The sequence below is a fragment of the Dermacentor silvarum genome, chromosome 10, assembly GCF_013339745.2.
Source record: "Dermacentor silvarum isolate Dsil-2018 chromosome 10, BIME_Dsil_1.4, whole genome shotgun sequence".
NCBI lineage: Eukaryota > Metazoa > Arthropoda > Arachnida > Ixodida > Ixodidae > Dermacentor > Dermacentor silvarum.
Window position 1 is genome coordinate 158,040,764 of NC_051163.1, and position 17,672 is coordinate 158,058,435.

General features: G+C 48.4%; 2 protein-coding genes across 4 annotated transcripts; one reads left to right on the plus strand and one right to left on the minus strand.

Annotated features, from left to right (window-relative positions):
* Positions 1-10,597: 10,597 nt before the first annotated feature.
* On the plus strand, positions 10,598-11,953 carry LOC125940899 (uncharacterized). The gene is made up of 2 exons (XM_049657557.1): positions 10,598-10,932; positions 11,725-11,953. Exons 1-2 carry the CDS (start codon positions 10,676-10,678, stop codon positions 11,945-11,947), a joined length of 480 nt encoding a protein of 159 aa, XP_049513514.1. The 5' UTR covers positions 10,598-10,675; the 3' UTR covers positions 11,948-11,953.
* Positions 11,954-12,290: 337 nt separating this feature from the next.
* Positions 12,291-17,094, minus strand: LOC119431126 (uncharacterized). 3 transcript variants are annotated; one of them, XM_049657555.1, is made up of 12 exons: positions 16,690-17,091; positions 15,489-15,633; positions 15,095-15,292; positions 14,535-14,711; positions 14,100-14,472; positions 13,843-14,007; positions 13,498-13,681; positions 13,148-13,391; positions 12,934-13,082; positions 12,715-12,860; positions 12,430-12,655; positions 12,291-12,381 (listed from the first exon to the last, which is right to left on the minus strand). In XM_049657555.1, the coding sequence occupies exons 4-8, from the start codon at positions 14,633-14,635 to the stop codon at positions 13,270-13,272; spliced, it is 945 nt and encodes a 314-aa protein (XP_049513512.1). In that variant the 5' UTR covers positions 14,636-14,711; positions 15,095-15,292; positions 15,489-15,633; positions 16,690-17,091; the 3' UTR covers positions 12,291-12,381; positions 12,430-12,655; positions 12,715-12,860; positions 12,934-13,082; positions 13,148-13,269. The 3 variants fall into 3 exon arrangements, with proteins under 3 accessions (XP_049513512.1, XP_049513513.1, XP_049513511.1); XM_049657556.1 differs by having other exon boundaries at positions 12,430-12,860; positions 13,867-14,007; positions 16,690-17,094; XM_049657554.1 differs by having other exon boundaries at positions 12,430-12,860.
* Positions 17,095-17,672: the final 578 nt, after the last annotated feature.

Below are 17,672 nucleotides of genomic sequence, written 5' to 3' on the forward strand. Positions count from 1 at the left end.
GTATTTTCGCAGCGATAAGCGCAAGTGCTGTAATACATCTGCATAGGTTACTAATGGCAATAGGAGGTCCGAGTCTACGGGGAGGGAGGCGGAGGGACCCCGGGGGAGAAAAACTCGGGCGGCGGCGTGTGCACGTTCATTTCCGTCTACGCCCTGAGCACCGGGCACCCATATTAGCTCTTCGCGCGAAGCGAAGACCCAGATTGTTTCAGAATCCTACAAGCTAGCGGCGAAATTCTGCGCCGCATGCTGTTTCTATATGCAATTTGCGAGTCCGTAATTATGCATTCGGAATTAGGCTGCGAAGCTGCCATGGCAATCGCCACCTCTTGCAACTCTGCAATTCCGCGTGCCGAACAGACAGTCCATTGACCGTCTGCCCTGATGCACCGCCGGTATTCGAGAGACCCCTCATACAGGACCGGCAGCATCCACGAAGAAGGCTCCCTCTAATTTAGAATAGATCCCGTCCGTCCTCTTGGCTCTCGGCCTTGTTGCTTGATGATGTTCTGGGTGCATGTTTTGAGGAATGGGCAGTGTCGCAAACTTGCTCCTCCACTCTTTCGGGATGTCTTAACTTGTTGCCGTGTAGTAGGAGGGGCACCTGATATTCAAATCATCTTGATACTGCAGCGCGCGCACAAGAAACGAAGACAATAAGGTGAAGGTGACCGACAGGCGCTGACTCGCAACTCAGTTTATTTTTGGAGGGAAAATTACACACACACACACACACACACACACACACACATATATATATATATATATATATATATATATATATATATATAAATACCCAGTCTGACTAAAGTGAGCATGTGCAAGAGCACGCGGAATAGAAATAATAAGTGAAGTGGTGCAGGGGCGTAGCCAGAAATTTTTTTCGGGGGGGGGGGGTTCATCGGCCTGACAGGGGGGGGGGGGGGGGGGGCAAGCGTCTGCTTTCCTCTACGTGACGTGATCGATAATAAATATCGGTAGTTTAAGCAGACTCTGTGCATGTATATTAAAGACATGGGACCCCCCCCCCCCCCCCTCGCGTGTGTGTGTGCTTGTGGAGAAATTAATTAAAAAGTAATGTAAGCTCAGTAAAAGGTACAGTGGGCGTTCGGAGCAACCGTCTCTCATCGCTCCACTGAATGGACCAGTCTTCGAAAACGCATCATTGAGACGACCCGCCCGATCGGAGAAGACATCATTAATTGTTAATCTCCGTTAAGCGTAGATGGCGTCGTCCTCGTCGGGGCGAAGTGCGTTTCACAGGTCAAGGACGGCTATACATGTGAAAATGCACGTGTTACCAGGCTATACCTACTCCCATAGCAATAGCTTGTTCGCTGCGTCTTTGCGCTAGAAAACTTAAATACGTGCAAAAACGAGTAATGCTTTTTTTACGAAGCTTTCGTCGCCTTGCATTTCCTGCGGCAAGTGCATGGGCCGCTGTGTCTTCCGCTGTGTGCGAGCGTGCAGCCGTCATTTGCCTTTACGTCAACAGATTCAGAATTGTACAGACTATTTCACCGCACTGCATAGTTATGGCATGTGTACGCATTTTAAGTAGTGCGTGCGAGTCATTTCTGCTTCACTTAGGCCGGTGCAAACAGGAAGCGGCCTTGTACCTCACAGAATCTCGACTGATTGGTGTACTAGTGATGCAGGAATTAACTCCGGTCTTGTTCAGTGCATAGTGCACATAATCAATTTCTCAGGACGCGTGAACTCCGACGAGAACTGTCAGAGCCTGCAACAAGAGTTTACTTACGCTGTACTGCGCACAACAGTAATCCATGTTTGTCGGCTGTCTGTTTCGTGCATTCTGTTGCGAGTCGGTGGAATTTCACTGCTGGCATCAACCCTTTCGTGTGTACATTGCTGGTTTCGGATTCCACAACACAACAGCAACTACCAGCCTTTCGTAGGGGCGCAATCGCAAACGAGAGACGTTTTGCGCTGCAGACTATGGCTACGTTCACCCTTGGGAAGCGGCAAGCGGGTGGAGAGGCCAAAGCGGCCGGAAAGGCCAAAGCGGCCGGAAAATCTTTTCCGCGCATGTCCAAGTTCACATTTGTTTTGCTGCCACCGCGGCCGCCGCTGCCGCTTTCGTCCACATCCATCTAGTCTGCGTACGTTTGTCGGCGTGGTGGCGCTCATTATCGCATTATTTTGAGCGGTATGTTCATTCACTGACCCACCCGTCATCAAAAGTGATCATCTTGCGCAATTTCGCGTGTCATCTGCGACCTTCGGTAAGTTCCTCGTTGGCGTTCCGTAATTCTCCTCACACGGGCGCGGTAGCGCTGTGTCACAGGTTGCTACCTAGGCGTGATTATATTTCTTTAATAGCTTTTATTTACAAGTTGTAATAACATTTCATCATTTCGTATTATTTTCGGCGCCTCCAGGACACGAAAGCGGCAACGGGAACACCAAAGCTAAAACCCGGGCTGGCCCTTGTGTTGGGGCTCGCCAAAACCTGCGCGTCCTGCGTGAGACCTACGCTCCCAATCTATCGTCGCGACGAGAAAAGCACCCCGCGACTTCTGCAACATACCGTGCACGTGCGAGGAGAATTATGGAGCGCCAACGAGGAATCTGCCTAACTATTGTCTGCCATGGAAGTGGAAGAAGAAATGGCTTTTATACTTCTACCTACTTGTTTCTAGAAATGGACAATGAATAAACGGAAGACAAGAAAACCTCGGAAACGGCAGTGGTGGGTTTGCCTGGCTTTGTTAAAGTGTAAGAAGTTGGGTCACGCCAAGGCTTCGTTGCCGCACCTCCTGTCGCGCGACGTTGAATTCTACCGCGACTATTGCTGACAGTACGTTTTAGTACTTCTCTTGTCGTAGAGCAAGGGGTGGTTCTTGATCGCGTCGATCAGCATTGCAGCCTACACTTTTGGTGCCATGTTCAATGTTACGACCGGAAGTTTACATGCTAGTGTAGCTTCCGGTCGAGCAGAACGACTTTCCCCCACGTTTCCGCTTCGCCATGGCGAAAAAATCGGTCCGAGACCAATTTGGCTCGCCGCCTGTTTTTCTGCCTGTTTTGCCGCCTAGGCGGGCGGATTTTTGCAAGATTTTGCCGCTTCCGCCAGCTTCGAGACCAAGTTCCTGCGCGAACGCGGCCTAACCGGCACCTGAAGGGAAGCGGCGGAAATGTATACCGGAAATTTCGACCACCTGGGGACTTAACGTGCACCTAAATCTAAGTAAACGGGCCTCGAGCATTTTCGCCTTCATCTAAAATGCGGCTGCCGCATTTGTTGCTTCATTTGTTGCGCATTTGTTGCGCATTTGTTGTTTCAGAATGCGGCCGCCACATTCGCGCCCAAAACCTCACAGACTGTCAAGGCCTTGACAAACACCGTGACAGTTTTTTTTTCATATGCAGACATGATTCGCTGCAAATTACCAACCCAAACGGAAGCGCCCAGGAATGAAAGCGTGAAAGTAGCACCGGTTTCTTGAAATATGTCAGCGCGAAGCGACGAGAGCAAAGGGTGGGTTAGTGGGGGGGGGGGGGGTGCAAAAAATTTCGGGGGGGGGGGTTTGAACCCCCCCAACCCCCCCCTTGGCTACGCCACTGAAGTGGTGTAAGTGAACCACCTATAACCCTAACTGACAAAGAATTTGCCTTTTTGAGCGCCACCTAATGTTGTTAAGATACGTAGAAGTTCTGTGTATATATATATTTTTTGAAAATGTCGCTACTATTTTTATTTCTATTCCGCATGCTCTTGCACATGCTCACTTTAGTCATACTGGGTATATATATGTGTGTAATTTTCCCTCCAAAAATCAACTGAGTTGCGAGTCAGCGCCTGTCTGTCACCTTCGCCTTATTGTCTTCGTTTCTTGTGTGCGCGCTGCAGTTTCAAGATGAATAGCTACCAACTCACCCAACTTTCAGTACTTTTACTATTGAAAGCCTCCAGCACCTTCCGCCCCGTTTTCGTTCCTGCCAATATGGTATATTCACTTGATAGGTGGGCCTTAATTAGCTCATCTGTTGTGTTGTGCACCCCCAACTGTAGCAAGCGCTCCGTAGATGTTTTGACCGACATAACCAGCGCCTTCTTATATGCTGTTCTCAGTATGACGTCAAAATGATTTAAATCGCACTTCCTCATCTGAAGGTACGGAGCCACATACATGATTCGGGTGAGTATAAAGGCATGCACCAACCGAAGAAGGCCGTTCTCCATCAATCCTTTCATCTTATTGGTGATACGAATGATCATACGTATAACTTGTTCGCATGCCGGACGGATCTTTGTAATCACTTCTGCGTTGACACCCTCGTTGTTAAGCAGTAGTCCCAGGATACGCACTGTCTCCACTTCAGGGATGGCGGCGTCGCGCACCCTAATTTCCACCAGGGCTTCATCTTTTCTGCGCATAATGAAAAGCGCCGATTTTTTTCAGAGAGCAGCGCAGTCCGCCCTCCTCGGCATATTTTTGGACCGTAGAAGCAGCCACTTGGAGAGACTCTTTCACCTGCCTGAGACTGCCCTTGGTCACGCATATAGTGGTGTCGCCTGCATAGAGGGCGCGCGGAATTCCCTCTATGCGATCGAGTTGTTCTGGCAAATTCATAACGGCAATATTGAAGAGCAGAGGAGAGAGGACTGCTCCTTGTGGCGTAGCCCTAGTGCCCATGTGGATTGGTTCGGACCTAAAATCTCAAATCTTTACATGAGCTTGTCTATCTTGTAGAAGGCCTCTGACGTATTCAAAAGTCCTTCTTCCACATTATGTCTTCCGCAGGTTGTCCAGGATCTTTGAATGCTTCACATTATGAAAGCACCCTTGAAATCCAGGGCTAACATGGCTCTACTATTGCGCTTGCTGGGTGGGTCAATAACTTACACCTTGAGCTTCAACAGTGTCTTGCGTGGATAGGCGCTCCCGGAAGCCAAACATGGTGTCGGGCATGAAATCGTTTTCCTCCAAATACGCTGAAAGCCTGGCATGCACCGATTTCTCCATCAGCTTGCTGGCACATGAAGTGAGCGAAATCCGACGGAGAGAGAAAAAATAAACTTTGTTACAATATCGTGGAGACCAGTTGTGCCTCGAAGGTGGAGCCCTTAGTCCGCGGCCCCATAGGTAGCAGCCACCGCCTCGGCACGGTCGACCAGCCATTGCTGGCCAGTCGCCGTCGCGGAGGTTGTTAATGTTTACCCCTCTGCCCGGCTTAGGGATAACGCTGACGCCTGCCGATTTCCACACCAGGGACAGTTTGCTAGTTCTCCAGCACTCATTGATGTAATCAGTCAGGTGGCCTAGCCTCTTCTTGTTCATGTTGGCGAGAAAGCCAACCGCGATTTGTCATGTCCTGGAGCCGTGTCTCTACTCATGCTTAGTAGGTAGCGCCTCCTGTATTTCTTCTTCTTCAAAGCCCCTGTCGAGTTCCAGATTATGCTTACCTTGATACTGCAACGCAGGATCGTCATCTTTGGTCGTACAAAGGTATTCGCTCGCCAGGGCTGCCACCAGCTGCTCATCCGTACCTGCATAGCCTCTCTTGAGGTTCCGCTGTTGCTCTCCCCTGGACTTGTTGCGCTCGATCAGGCATCGCAGAAGGTTCCACGTGGACTTGGCGCCAAGCCCGTCTCACAATGAGTCGCACTTGGTTAACCAGTTGTTCTTAGCCAAGGTCCACGCGTATTCCTCTGCTTGCTGTGTGATTTCACGGAATCTGATTTTGTTTGTGATTGCGTTTTTGCTTCTTCCATCATCCGGTGAGGCCTCTCCTGGCCTCCCAGAGGTGGAGCAGGCGGTTGACGACTGCCGGGACATCCTCTGAGGTCTGCAGCGTTCTCGTGACTTTCTCCCTGGCAGCAGGCAGCGATTCAGGCCACTTTTCATATTCTTCGATAGGCGAATTGAGTTGAGGATCCTTGGACTCGCGAAAAAGCGACCAATCCGCAAGCCGGGTTTGTCCCCTGTGTTTGCGATGCTTGTTGTGGTCTAGGCAGATTCGATGTATATAGTGGGCACTGCCTAAGGCTTCGTGCGTATTTTTCCACTGGCAGTTTTAACATTCTTGACTAGCGTGAAATCGAGGCATCTGTGTCTTGACACGCTATTGCCTATTCTCGTATAGGATGCTGCGGGTCCGTCGGGATAGTAAGAATCATATCCGATATTGCTGCTAGCCATTTCCTGCCTTTTACGTCCTCGTTGTTGTATCCCCAGAGAAAGCTGCAGGCATTAATATCCCCAATTCTAATGAGAGGCGCGGATTTTGCAGGCTGCGCCGCTTTCTGCAAGATTTCGTCAAAGACGGCTGTCCTGTGTTTCGACCTGCTGTACATATTTGGTGTGTACGCCCCTTTACTGGAACGAGTGTTAGGGACAATACGAATAAACACATGCTCGATGTCAGCTTTGAGCTCCATTGTTGAAGCCGCACTGTTCTTCTGTACAAGTAAGTATGCAGGTCGAATTGTTAGTTTGATGCGTACTGTAGGACGTGAGTTTAGCTTCCACTTTACGTCTTGTAACGCGATTACATCCGGCCTCTCATCTAGAGAGTCCGCATACTGCTGCAAGGATTGCCGCTTACGTTTAAAACTCCTGCATATCCATTGTAATATTGTCACCTTAGTTTCACGAGCCTTGTTGCAGACTTGAAGAGGTCAGTCCTTGTTGTTCTGTACTCGGTTTAAGCGTGTCATCAGACGCAATCTGCCTGGTATCCATTTTGCCTGTCAATCTGGGTGTTTTCGTGCGCGAGCATTCAGCGAATTCCTGTAACTTACGGTCACTCCTAATGTCATAAGCTTGGAGTTTTTACAGATGCGGCTCTAACATTGTATGTATTGTCCGCTCACCATTCCTTCTAAGGTCTCCTCAATTTTTTTTGCTAAGCGTCTCTGCCATCCTTTCTACGCTAGCCTGTAGGCTTGGTAGAATGCGAGATTCCATTTTTCCGTTTTACTGCTGCATTCGCTTTCCCGTATTTTCCATCCGTGCACTGAATTTCTGCGTAATTGCTTCCGCGGCTGCACGCGCCGTACACTCCCCTATCGAAGGTACAGCTGCCAACGCCACGCCACCGCCCGACGCTCCTCACCCGATTTCTGACGTACGAGGGGGTAAGTAAGTCGCAATACCTGACGGCGGAGGAGGAGGGTTGTCCTCCTCCATCGCCTGCGTGGAGGGTACCTGCGGTGGTATGCAGTTCTCTGGAGCGTTCGCTGCGGTCTTTTCTCCAAGTTTTTGTATTACTAGCCTGAGGCTTTTGTTGTCAGCCCTAAGTTTCTCATCAGCCAATGTGAGGGGAGCGGAGGCAACCACATCTGCCCAGCTCACCTTGTTGCTGCTCATTTTGTTTCCGGGTCTGGGGTCTGAATCCTGCCCATCATGCTTGTCTGCTGGACGACCGTCTCCCCGAGCACCCGCGCTGAAGGCTCTCGCATGTGGTCGAGGGGAAGGGGTCTCCCCCCACGTCCGAGCTAGCTGGTCGGGGGCTTGGCTCCTTGTAGCTTTCCTGGATTGATGTTGCTGATTGGCTTTTCAATTGACGGGCTTCCGCCCGGATCCACTTTCAGTACCTCCTCTCGTGTACTTTTGATTGCACTGGATGGACCACGTGGGATGACTGCCCCCGCAAATGATGGCGCTGGGTTGACATTCGTGGCCCCCTTCTAGATTCGATTTACCGCAAGCCTGGCATCGACCGGCCTGTGGATTAGGGCAAACATCGGCCCGATGTCCAATCGTGCCGCAGCGTGTACAAGCTGGTGTCATCTTGCGGTAGAGGCGAACCGTCACATATTTCTCCCCAGTGCTAAACGTTGAAAGGCGCCTTCCGGCCCTCGAACGCGATCGCTGCTACGTCGGTCTCTCCTAATTTTCGGAGTTCTACTACTGGAGCCTCCGGCGAGGAAATGGGCAGAGTAATTAATATCCACTTCAGTGACCTTAGGGTCCACTTGAATAACACTACGGCTTATGTTGTCCGATGTCTTGATGTAGGCTTAAACAGCTCGGGCCTGTCCTCCGAGTTGGAGCTGTCTGATCGCGAGGTCGTAACGAATAAGTTGGGCGTTCTTGATGCCAATAATAATTATATTCTGATCCCAGGCCGGCCAAATGGGACGCCCGCGAAATGCCGGTGGCAGCGTACATGGCTTCCCGGATCTGGTTGCGGCCCCTAAATTGTGCGAGGTTGAGAGTTCCCTTCGGCTTGATGATGATCACAGCGTCTTCCGTTCCCAATCTGGGCATAACTTGTAGCTTCCAGCGTTTACTTTGAGCTCGCTTTCCCAGCGCCGAAGCGGTGACGCGGCCGTTACTGCCGCCAGCGTGGCTAGGGCTTCTTAATTTTTCGGACCGGGCACGTCTCGAGGTTGCTCGTTCCCACAGTTGTAACTCCTTCTGGATGGTATACTCCATAGTTTTATCAAAAACTGCTGTCTCCGTGGTCGAAAGCTCAATTTCTCGCATGCTGTCTGGGTGGTAGCCTCGTACAAGAGCCATGGCGGCCGCGTCTGGTGCTGCGTTCGTGGCCTCCGCGTCTACGGCGTTCGCGTGGCCGAAAAATAAAGTCCCGTAGAACTGCCAAAAATTGGCCCACCTGGGTAAGAATAGTGTTAACGGGTTCCTGGTAACTTCACGGGTGCAGTCCCACTGGCTTCGGGTGGTGTAGGCCAAACGTTTGGCGACAGGACATCGATTCGGCGGAGCCGACGTGAAACGCGGGCGCTCTCCTTGACGGCTCGCAGCGCCACCAACAGCCATTGAAAAACATCGGTGAGTTCACACCTAAAAAAAAATAACTAGTCAACCCCTCCTCTACCGGAAAATGGGGGTAAGCGAAGCTTGTCCTGGGTGCACCTAAACTAACCATGATGCGTTGGCTGAGACGGAGAGAACAACATCACTGGCGGTATGCCCGCAGTCCGCCATTGCCGCTTGCGTTCGATATGTCTCGAGTTTGCTCGGCGGCGTGGTTAGCAGCATTCGCTCACCATTGCCGTTTGCGTATCTTGCAAATTAAATTGCTTCAAAATTAAATCTGTCCGTTACGTAAGACAATGAATGGCTCATACCCCCTTAAGCAATGGGTCATACCCCGTAAACGCGGCCTCCCCATTACGACGGCACAAAAGAAGTGAAATCCTACGCTGAAACGATTAGCGGCAACGCAGCCAGCTGTGGATGCAGACGATGATGACGAACGCGGGAGCAGTGGTACGAGCGCGTGCCGAGCATGAGCACGAGTGCAGACCGAGGGGCGCCAACGAGCTAGCAGCGGAAGAAGACGACGACGCTTTAGCTAATGCTGTTAGCTTTTTGAGCAAACGGACGCGACCGAAACCTGTGCCTTATAACAAGCTTCGCTTAAAAACTATTTGAAAACAATAAAAAAAAACTGCGTCACCTCCGCCACGGGTCGGCCCGGTATTGTACTATCTTTGGGCTTTTTGGTCTATGGACACCAATCCACTGGAAACTAGCCATATACAGCTTCGCGGAAAAAAAAAACACCGCATATCCACGGGGTGAATGATGATGAGTGGGCGAAGCTCCGGAGGTAATCATCGGTAAACCGTGAATCTTCCGCGTAATTCGCCCAGTCTCGCCGCACTAAATCGAACGATTGACTTCCACCAATGACACGCGCCATATGTGACGTCATTCCTATTTTATAACAGCGCCCTTCATTATAATTGCACCATCTCCCGCTTAAGGGGACGCTAGCACAAACGCGTTAGAAACGTGCAGTGCTCTCTAGTAAGGGGGAGAGGCCACAGCGTCTTACGCAGCCGTTTACACATGCCGGAACGTGCACCGCGTTTGCCGACGCCATCAGCGTTTATGAATACGGGGGTAAGGCGGAGAGGCCACAGCGTCTTACACCAGCTTCTTACACGGGCCGTAGCGCGCTAGCACAAACGCGTTAGAAACGCGCAGTCTTTCGTTAATGTTGGGTTTTTATTGTCATGGTGGTGCGTGTGTCCATGTGCGCTTCGTGGCGTAGTGGTTAGCGCCGCGCGTTCGGAAGCGAGGGGTCGCTGGTGTGATTCCGCGCTACGGACACAACATTCGGAATTTTTTTTCATAAAAGTAGACGTGGCTACCTACTACGACAACGACTACTACTACTACTGCTACTACTACATACTACAGAGGAGGGACAGACCCACACCCTAAGGAGCTTCGCCCTTAAAAGAAAGAAACAAACCAGCAGACAAACTAAATGATTGCAATGCGAGTATTCAGGCCATCACACGTCTGCCGTTTATTCCTGACTACACTATCAGCATATCAAATAGTACTGATTTATGTCGCAATGGTGGCATTCAATCAGTTGACCATCAAATTGTAGTTTTATAAAGCACTTAATCCAGTGGAGCGGATATTGCACAGGTGAGCCGATCCGTTCCTCATTTCAGGAAGACTGGAAGATTACTTTTTGACCCAGGTGGAAGAAGGGTTGTGTTTCTGATTAGCTTATATTTTTTTGTGTGCTTGTGACCAGCAATGTTTAAAGGGATACGAACACGAAATCCGAAAATTCTGCGAAAATGCTAAAAATGAATCCTCAGTGTGCGATTATACCGAAAAGAAGTAGTCATTTTACTCATTTTGCAGCGGATGGCTTTATTTTTGGCGTTTTTGTGAGCGCGTGCCACGCTGCCCGACCGACGCGGATTGGAATGCGTGACGTCACGAAGCCCTCGTCGGATAGCCAGCCGGCCGGCCGCAGTCATTCGAAGCGCGTCGACGCCGCCATCGCGAGCATGGATTCGAGTTCTGGTGCCTCTACCAGCAATGAATACACGTCTGAAGACGAGGAGCATTCCAACTTGGCGAGAAATATTACAGCTTACGGTTACGAGCCTTCCGCGTCAAGCGACGAAGAAGAGCAGGCGGCCGTGGACGTGCCGGTCAGGCATCCCGGGCCAGCAACATGGTAAGCTTTTATTTCTCTAACAAACTTAACGTGCAGCGGCAGTAGCTCGTAAAGTGATGTTACGTAGGATGTGAAATGCCTAGTTTTGTGAGCTACGTTGAGGCAGAGACAGCTGTTACGGCTGAATCGTAGGTAGCATCGTAGCTCGTTGCTTTGCGCTACGCGATCGGCTTTCGACCGCTGCGCAGTTCGTTCTTGCGCGACGAAACATCGCATGTGTGGATTTTTGCAGCTGTTTCGTAGCCCTGTGTTTACGGCTACTGTCATATCCACGCCATTAGAAACCATTTACTCACTGAATTCGTGATTTGTAACTTTGTGGAAAAAACTATTTTTATATGGGCGGGCGCGTTAGCGACCCGTCAACCAGATTACTTAGCTACATCGAAACTGTGGTCTTAGAGAAAGGAAAGACTGGCTGTGGCATTTAGTAGGGAAATGCTGCGTGAACTATCAATTCATGAAACCCGACGCATGATCACACAGAGACCTATGAAAATGAGTCATTTTTTGCTTCAAGTTGAAACGCAACGGGTGAAACAACAATGTAGATAAATGCGCTGTGCATATTAGACCAGTGCACATGCATGCTATTGTGTGGCGTTCATTCACTGGTTTCGTTTTTTTATATTTTATTATATTTTATGAATTAAAATAGCTTTCATTCGATATCAGGTGCAGCGTAATTGTAAACACCATTACAATTCTGTTTTGTGACAAAAACATGCATTCGCAGGGTGAACAATTTCTGTCACAACCGGAGAATACCTCTAATTTCTCTTCTTTCAACAGGTGCTCCTGCGGTCACCGCTGTGGCGACATGCCTACAGAAAGAGAGAGGGTCTGTTGCACAGAGCTACAAAAGGTGGCGAGCACAGCTGAGGGTTACGAATTTATTACTAAGCACCCTCTCTTTGAATTGTATTGCCTCAACAGGCATATACTCGACCTGGAGTATGTGAAGTTGAAGCATTACTGCCCATACCACCTTGGACAACGCACCTTGAATGAGTAAGTACAATAAGAAATCAGCACTTTTTGTCCAGCAGTGAGGCCAGAAAAAATTCTGAAGGCCAGTTACCGCTGCATGTATTGTGTTATTGGTGCATTGCATGAACGAGACAAAGGGAATGGATCGAGGGCTTGTTTTATTTGTTAGACACAACCAAATGCACAGCATGTAATAGAAATACACACAGTGCATTACTCAATCTATTTTATCGTGCTTATTTATTTATTTGCAGCCAATACCGATACAGTTTGTTTGGTGTGTATACAAGCGACTTGGTCATGGTAACCAGGTCGTTCTCCCAAGCTGTGCTGTCCACAGGATCAGGACAGAGTTTCCGACGCCAGGAGGGCATTACACTGGCTACCTGGACGCATGATAGCAGTTCCTCAATAAACACCCAGTGTTTCCTGCCAAAATGACATGTCTTGTTCAGTGAACTATTCAGTGAGCTGTCTGCAACAAGAGACAGGAAAATATGAGGTTACACAAGACCCTTCAATTCAAGATGAAACATGAAAGGAAAGTAGCCTTACGTTAGTCAAATATTAAAGCGCCTTGTATGTGCTGCCACGAGAGATTCTTTGTCAGCACGTTCGAAGTTGCTTGAAAGTGGAGGTGGCACTTTCATACTTGCATGATCCAATGCCTTCCTGTAGGAGCTCGCATTGTGGCACAGGTCCACAGCACACTTCAGCAAGTCGTTCACATAGCCTGGAACAACAAAGCGTAGTAAATGACAATGTGTGTGCAAAAATATGGAAACTAAGTACCGTATGTGCAAGATTCTTTCACTGGTGCGACAACGGCAGCCTTTTTTGCCTTTGGGTATTTCACCAGCCATCTCTTTGTCCCATCGTCAGTGGTTGCTTGCTGCCTTGCACTATTTTCATTATAGTGAAGTGCGGCAAGGCGTGTTCTGAAAGGAAACTGAACCACATCCATTCACATCACAACAGTCCACCTAACAGTTTAGGCACAAAACGTTTTACCTTGATACCATACTGCAATACCCAAAATGGGTATTTTTCGGAGAAAACTGAGTGATGAAATGTTTGTGCACTCGTGGATAGTCGAGGAATGTCTTTGAGCAAAGCCTTGTTTAGGATGATGGCTTTCAGTTTTTGGTGCGCTGGTGATCCTAAAGGAATGCATTGGAAATAATGCAAGAATACTGAAAAAAATAAGCATTTCAACGCCACATACCTTCTTCCAGCCACTTCTTCTTAGCCAATGGCTCATGCTGGCGCCTTTGATAAAGGCTCTCATCATGTACGTGAATGTCTACGACATGACGGACAAGAGAGCGCCACTTAGCGAGAATTAGGTCAGGTTGCGCCCGGCTTGAGAGAGCGCACCAATACAGGTGGTTGACGACAGCAGGTATTCCATGGAGCCAGCTCCTGAAACTTCTTGAGCTTCGCTGCTGCTGTCAGCTTCTTTTTGAGCACTATACAAAAATTGGGACAATGAGATGCATCGTGAATAAAAATTTGAGAGCCCAGTTATTTCACTGGTACTTGTGTTTTAAAAAAAATTAATAAAGCAGAACCCACTCTTGGCAACGTGCCAGCAATCAAAGTTGTGCTCTATGGAGGTCTCCTTTGATGTAAATGCCTTTATCTGAGAGTGACGGTCAGTAACCAGAGTTGAAATCTCGAGGCCATTAGCTTCGCATATTTGCAGTGTCCTCTTGAGGCCTTGTAGCTCCATATGGTTGCTGCCCTTGGTTTCATTTGACTGCAACATAACCAAGATTAAACCAAGCACACGTGTATGTAGTCATGAACAATGCAACCTTTCTCAAAGATTGTGTACAACCCATTAGCCCACCATTACCTCCTAAGCAAGCTTGCAAATTATACTATACGCATACTGTTTCATGCAAAAGTAATGAATACCTGGAGAGTTTCGATGTGCAGCACCTTGTTCAGCTCTATGTCCAGAAGAGAGTATGTCCCATATTTGGCGGAATGTCCCGGGGAATCTGCCCTACCATCCCCAGCAACCCGGAGTGGACGGCCAATGGCTTCATCAAAAAGGACGTTTTGTTGGTGTGTCCAGACCTTGAAGTGGTAAACATGTAATGCTCATGAATCTATATGCATACACTGTAAGGTTGGTTACGTGGCCTAACCAGTTTGATGAGCCCACGTACCTTGGTGACTGCAGAAATGAGGAATGCATTTTGGACTCTGAAGTGTGTTTTGTCACTGCTGCAGGCAACACCCACACTCCTGAGTGCCCTAAAAAACTTCGAAGCTTTACAGCCTGAAAAAAATACTGCTGCAGAAAGAAGCAAGTTACCAGCTGCCTTCCAATTAATCATTGGCTGTGTTGCCCATTTAGAAACGTGGTGATTTATGCACATGCGTGTCACCTGCAATAACGTGCCTTTCACATTTTTATCAATTGCTCTGCACGGATGTGAACACAGAGGGCAGACCGAGAGCAGTTCATCCAGACTAGATTCGAAAACAATGAACTTCCTCTCTTCATAACGAGGCACGGCTGTGTGATCAGTGCTGTCTCTGAAAAAGAAACGACATCTATGTGAGCACTGCACAATATTACAGGGCAGTCTAATACATACTCAGCCAAACTGAAATCAGAGAGGACAAAGGAAGGATCCTTTTGGTTCCCGTTTTCATTCTCAGCATTTTCCGCTTCAGATGTATCTGTCAAATCTGGCATGGTGTCGAAGACCGTGGCGACATAAAGCAGCTAGTTGAAATACTACAGGACTTCGCTTGGATCTTAACCTGTGTTCCTAGAAAATAGCATAAGCCATAATAGTGTTTTTAATTTAGCAACCACAAAATAAAACAATTTAGCAGCAACAGTACAACTCCTTGGATATATCATTTTCAAAAAAAGACCAGGAACAACACAGAAAGGAAGAGACGCGGAAGAGAGCTCGTCTGTGTTCAGGATGTTCCTAGTGTTGTGGAAAATGACATACTTGCACCATCTGGCTCAATGCTTCACCCTGCTCAGAAATTACAGAGTAAAAAACTTTAGGTGCTTTGACGAGTAGTGCCTATGCAAAGATTTTATGCTGGTTGTTGCTACGTATATATGCCATGCATAGCAAGGCTAGTTACAAAAGAGCAGTCACAAAACAATGCAGATTGGTTTATCTGATACACCTACCCCAGTCTCTGCAGGTTAATGATGTCTGAACAGCTTCATCAGCCTGGAGTGCTTTTGGTGTAACTTGTCTTTCATCGGCGGCATGAGGTTCTGGTGCAAATTGCTGGTGTAGTGCTTCACGGCATTTCTCTTGATGTGCCTCACGCTCACTGTTTTGCCAGCTATTTGTAGATGCTTCTGCACTGCGTTGACAGGAAACTGAAAGAGAGGGAAACAGTTGACAGACGAATTTATTGAATACACATCAAATCATAAAAGTTTATCAACGTGCGCTGAAGATTTTGACATGCATTTTTTCCCTGTACACCCACACAAAGAAAATCGAATTTTTTAAATAAAAGGCAGCATTGACAAATCTGAAATAAGTTGGGCATTGGTGAATTATGAAATGTACCTGCTTGGGTGACTTCTTCAAACTGATCCTGCTCAATTGAAGGGGTACGCATTTCAGAAGCATCACACTGCGTTCCTTGGACGTGAACAGCTTCTTTGTGGAAGGCTTCTCCTGTGGTTGCTGGTTGCAATATTTCATCAATGATCTGCAATAATGGAATATGAGAGGTAACATAAAAACTGGGCACAAAACGTATATAGAATGTACAGGGACGAAATTTAATTTTTATTCAGACGCAAAGTTTGTGGAAGCCGTGTAGCTTTCCTTTGTAGCCATAAGGCTTCGGTGGATGCTAATGAATAATTACTCCCTTATTGCAAAACATGTAAACATACACTTCTGAAAACGGACGAAGAATGGATTATTGCGCCACTTCGGCAAACTAAACAAATGCGGAGAAAGTACGCATCAAAATGTACTCTAAAAAACTGGCTCTCCACAAACAACGTAACGAGCTGTACGTGAGGTTCGAGTGTTTGAATGTACACCCGTGAGCAAAAGTATATGAACCACAGGGTCGCCAAAAAACTGAATTTCTTCGTAATTAACAAGTACAAACTGTAATTAATCAGTACACTGAAAAGTTCGCAATGCCAAGTTTGGACTGCAGTCATCAATTTCAAGTTGAGTTCACAAGTAGAGAAAAAAATCGGCTTCATCGCGCGAACCCTGGTCCGCATACTTTTGTGCTCACGACTGTACATTCTCCCGACACCCCTGCTGATTTACGCGGATGCACTTACGCGAAAGAGCTCAACACGCTTTATGGCGAACTCGGCAATGACTAGAACTACGTAACCACCACTGCACAGTCATGGAACACACTGAAAATCTCCATGCGACGTAGTGTCATTGGCACGCAGAAAAAAACAAATTTTGAGGTACGCTCTCAGGCGCGGAAATAAAATGACGAATTCCTCATAGGGGATGACTTTCTGGTACCCTAAACCTCGCATACAGAACGCTTCACAAGTGCGCGATCGGCGTTTTCGCGAACCGTAACGCGTACATTTCGCTCTGCACCAGACACTTGTGCAAGAATTATTTGTCGTTTCCTCTGTACACTTGCTTTTTCAAGAGCGCACGCAGGCGAGGCAGCTGCGGGGTACTTTAGCACTGCGTGGATGACTGTATAGTAGTTTATGCCGTCGGCGTGAGCACTGCTCAAGAAGGCCTACAAGTGAACGAAAACAGTACCAACCTCTTTTCGCCTCCTCTTTTCAAACGCGCCGCTGACCCTCTCTGCCTTGCGTTTTCGTGAGAAAACCGAGGGCACAGCGCCAGGTTTTAGTCGTTGCCCCTTGAGCGGCATGCCGAGGCTTTTCAGCACAGCCGGGCTGGTCACGTAATCATCGTCGACGAAGTGGTCCGCGCAAACGAAGTCATATTTTATAGGTCTCCAGGCTGGGCGTGATGGCCTGACAGGCACGTATCCAAAGTTTACGCACCTTCTCGTCACTGGGAAACGTGTGCGACGGCATGTGGCGACCGACGATGCTGTTATAACAGCCTTGGGCGCAGCAATGCCTTGGCATTGCGGGAAGGCACATGTAATACGCGCCACCTGCGTAGAGCGCCGACGGTGACAATGTTTCAGGCGGACGACGTGCGAAGATCGCCGACGAATATCAACAAGCGCTGCAAGGGACCGCAACCACCGGAAACGCTGCGACGACTGCGGCCGACCTTGGCCGCGCGCGCGCGGAGTGAGTGATTGATGACGTCAAGTTTCAGGTTCTCCCGGCGGCCGCTTGGAGACAAGGCGCAACAGAAAATCGCAAAAAAAAAAAGACGTTTCTCGTTCTTTTTTTCAAAGCAGCTTGTTCCAAACAGTTCAACTTTTGTTCTAACGCGAAAAACCACCCGCCAACTTTTGTGTCCGTATCCCTTTAAGGTCTTTTTATTTTCGTTATTTAATTTGATTTGCAGTGGCGATGACTATATTAACACCTCTTGTACGCTTATGATAGCAACAATATCCATTTCTCTCATGTAATTCATGTACTCCTTTGTGTAGTGGTGTATATATGACAGCTTGCATTGTTGCGAACTGTTCCTGTTTGTGTTCGCTGACCTCACTCATGTATCGCTTTATGACAGGGGTACAGGCGCCTTCAGGAGACGCACTTTGCTTGTTTGCCTTTGCCTCACCTCGGTGGCTATATACGTTGTATATTGTCACGT

Bases quoted from the DNA above. Each gene is read 5' to 3' on its own strand.
- LOC119431126 (XM_049657555.1), bottom strand. From the start codon at position 14,635: ATGCCAGATTTGACAGATACATCTGAAGCGGAAAATGCTGAGAATGAA. The intron at 14,008-14,099 runs GTACGTGGGCTC...TACCACTTCAAG, and splicing joins TCATTTCTGCAGTCACCAAG to GTCTGGACACACCAACAAAA. The intron at 13,392-13,497 runs GTGGGTTCTGCT...ATTTTTGTATAG, and splicing joins TTGCTGGCACGTTGCCAAGA to TGCTCAAAAAGAAGCTGACA.
- LOC125940899 (XM_049657557.1), top strand. From the start codon at position 10,676: ATGCGTGACGTCACGAAGCCCTCGTCGGATAGCCAGCCGGCCGGCCGC. The intron at 10,933-11,724 runs GTAAGCTTTTAT...TTCTTTCAACAG, and splicing joins CATCCCGGGCCAGCAACATG to GTGCTCCTGCGGTCACCGCT.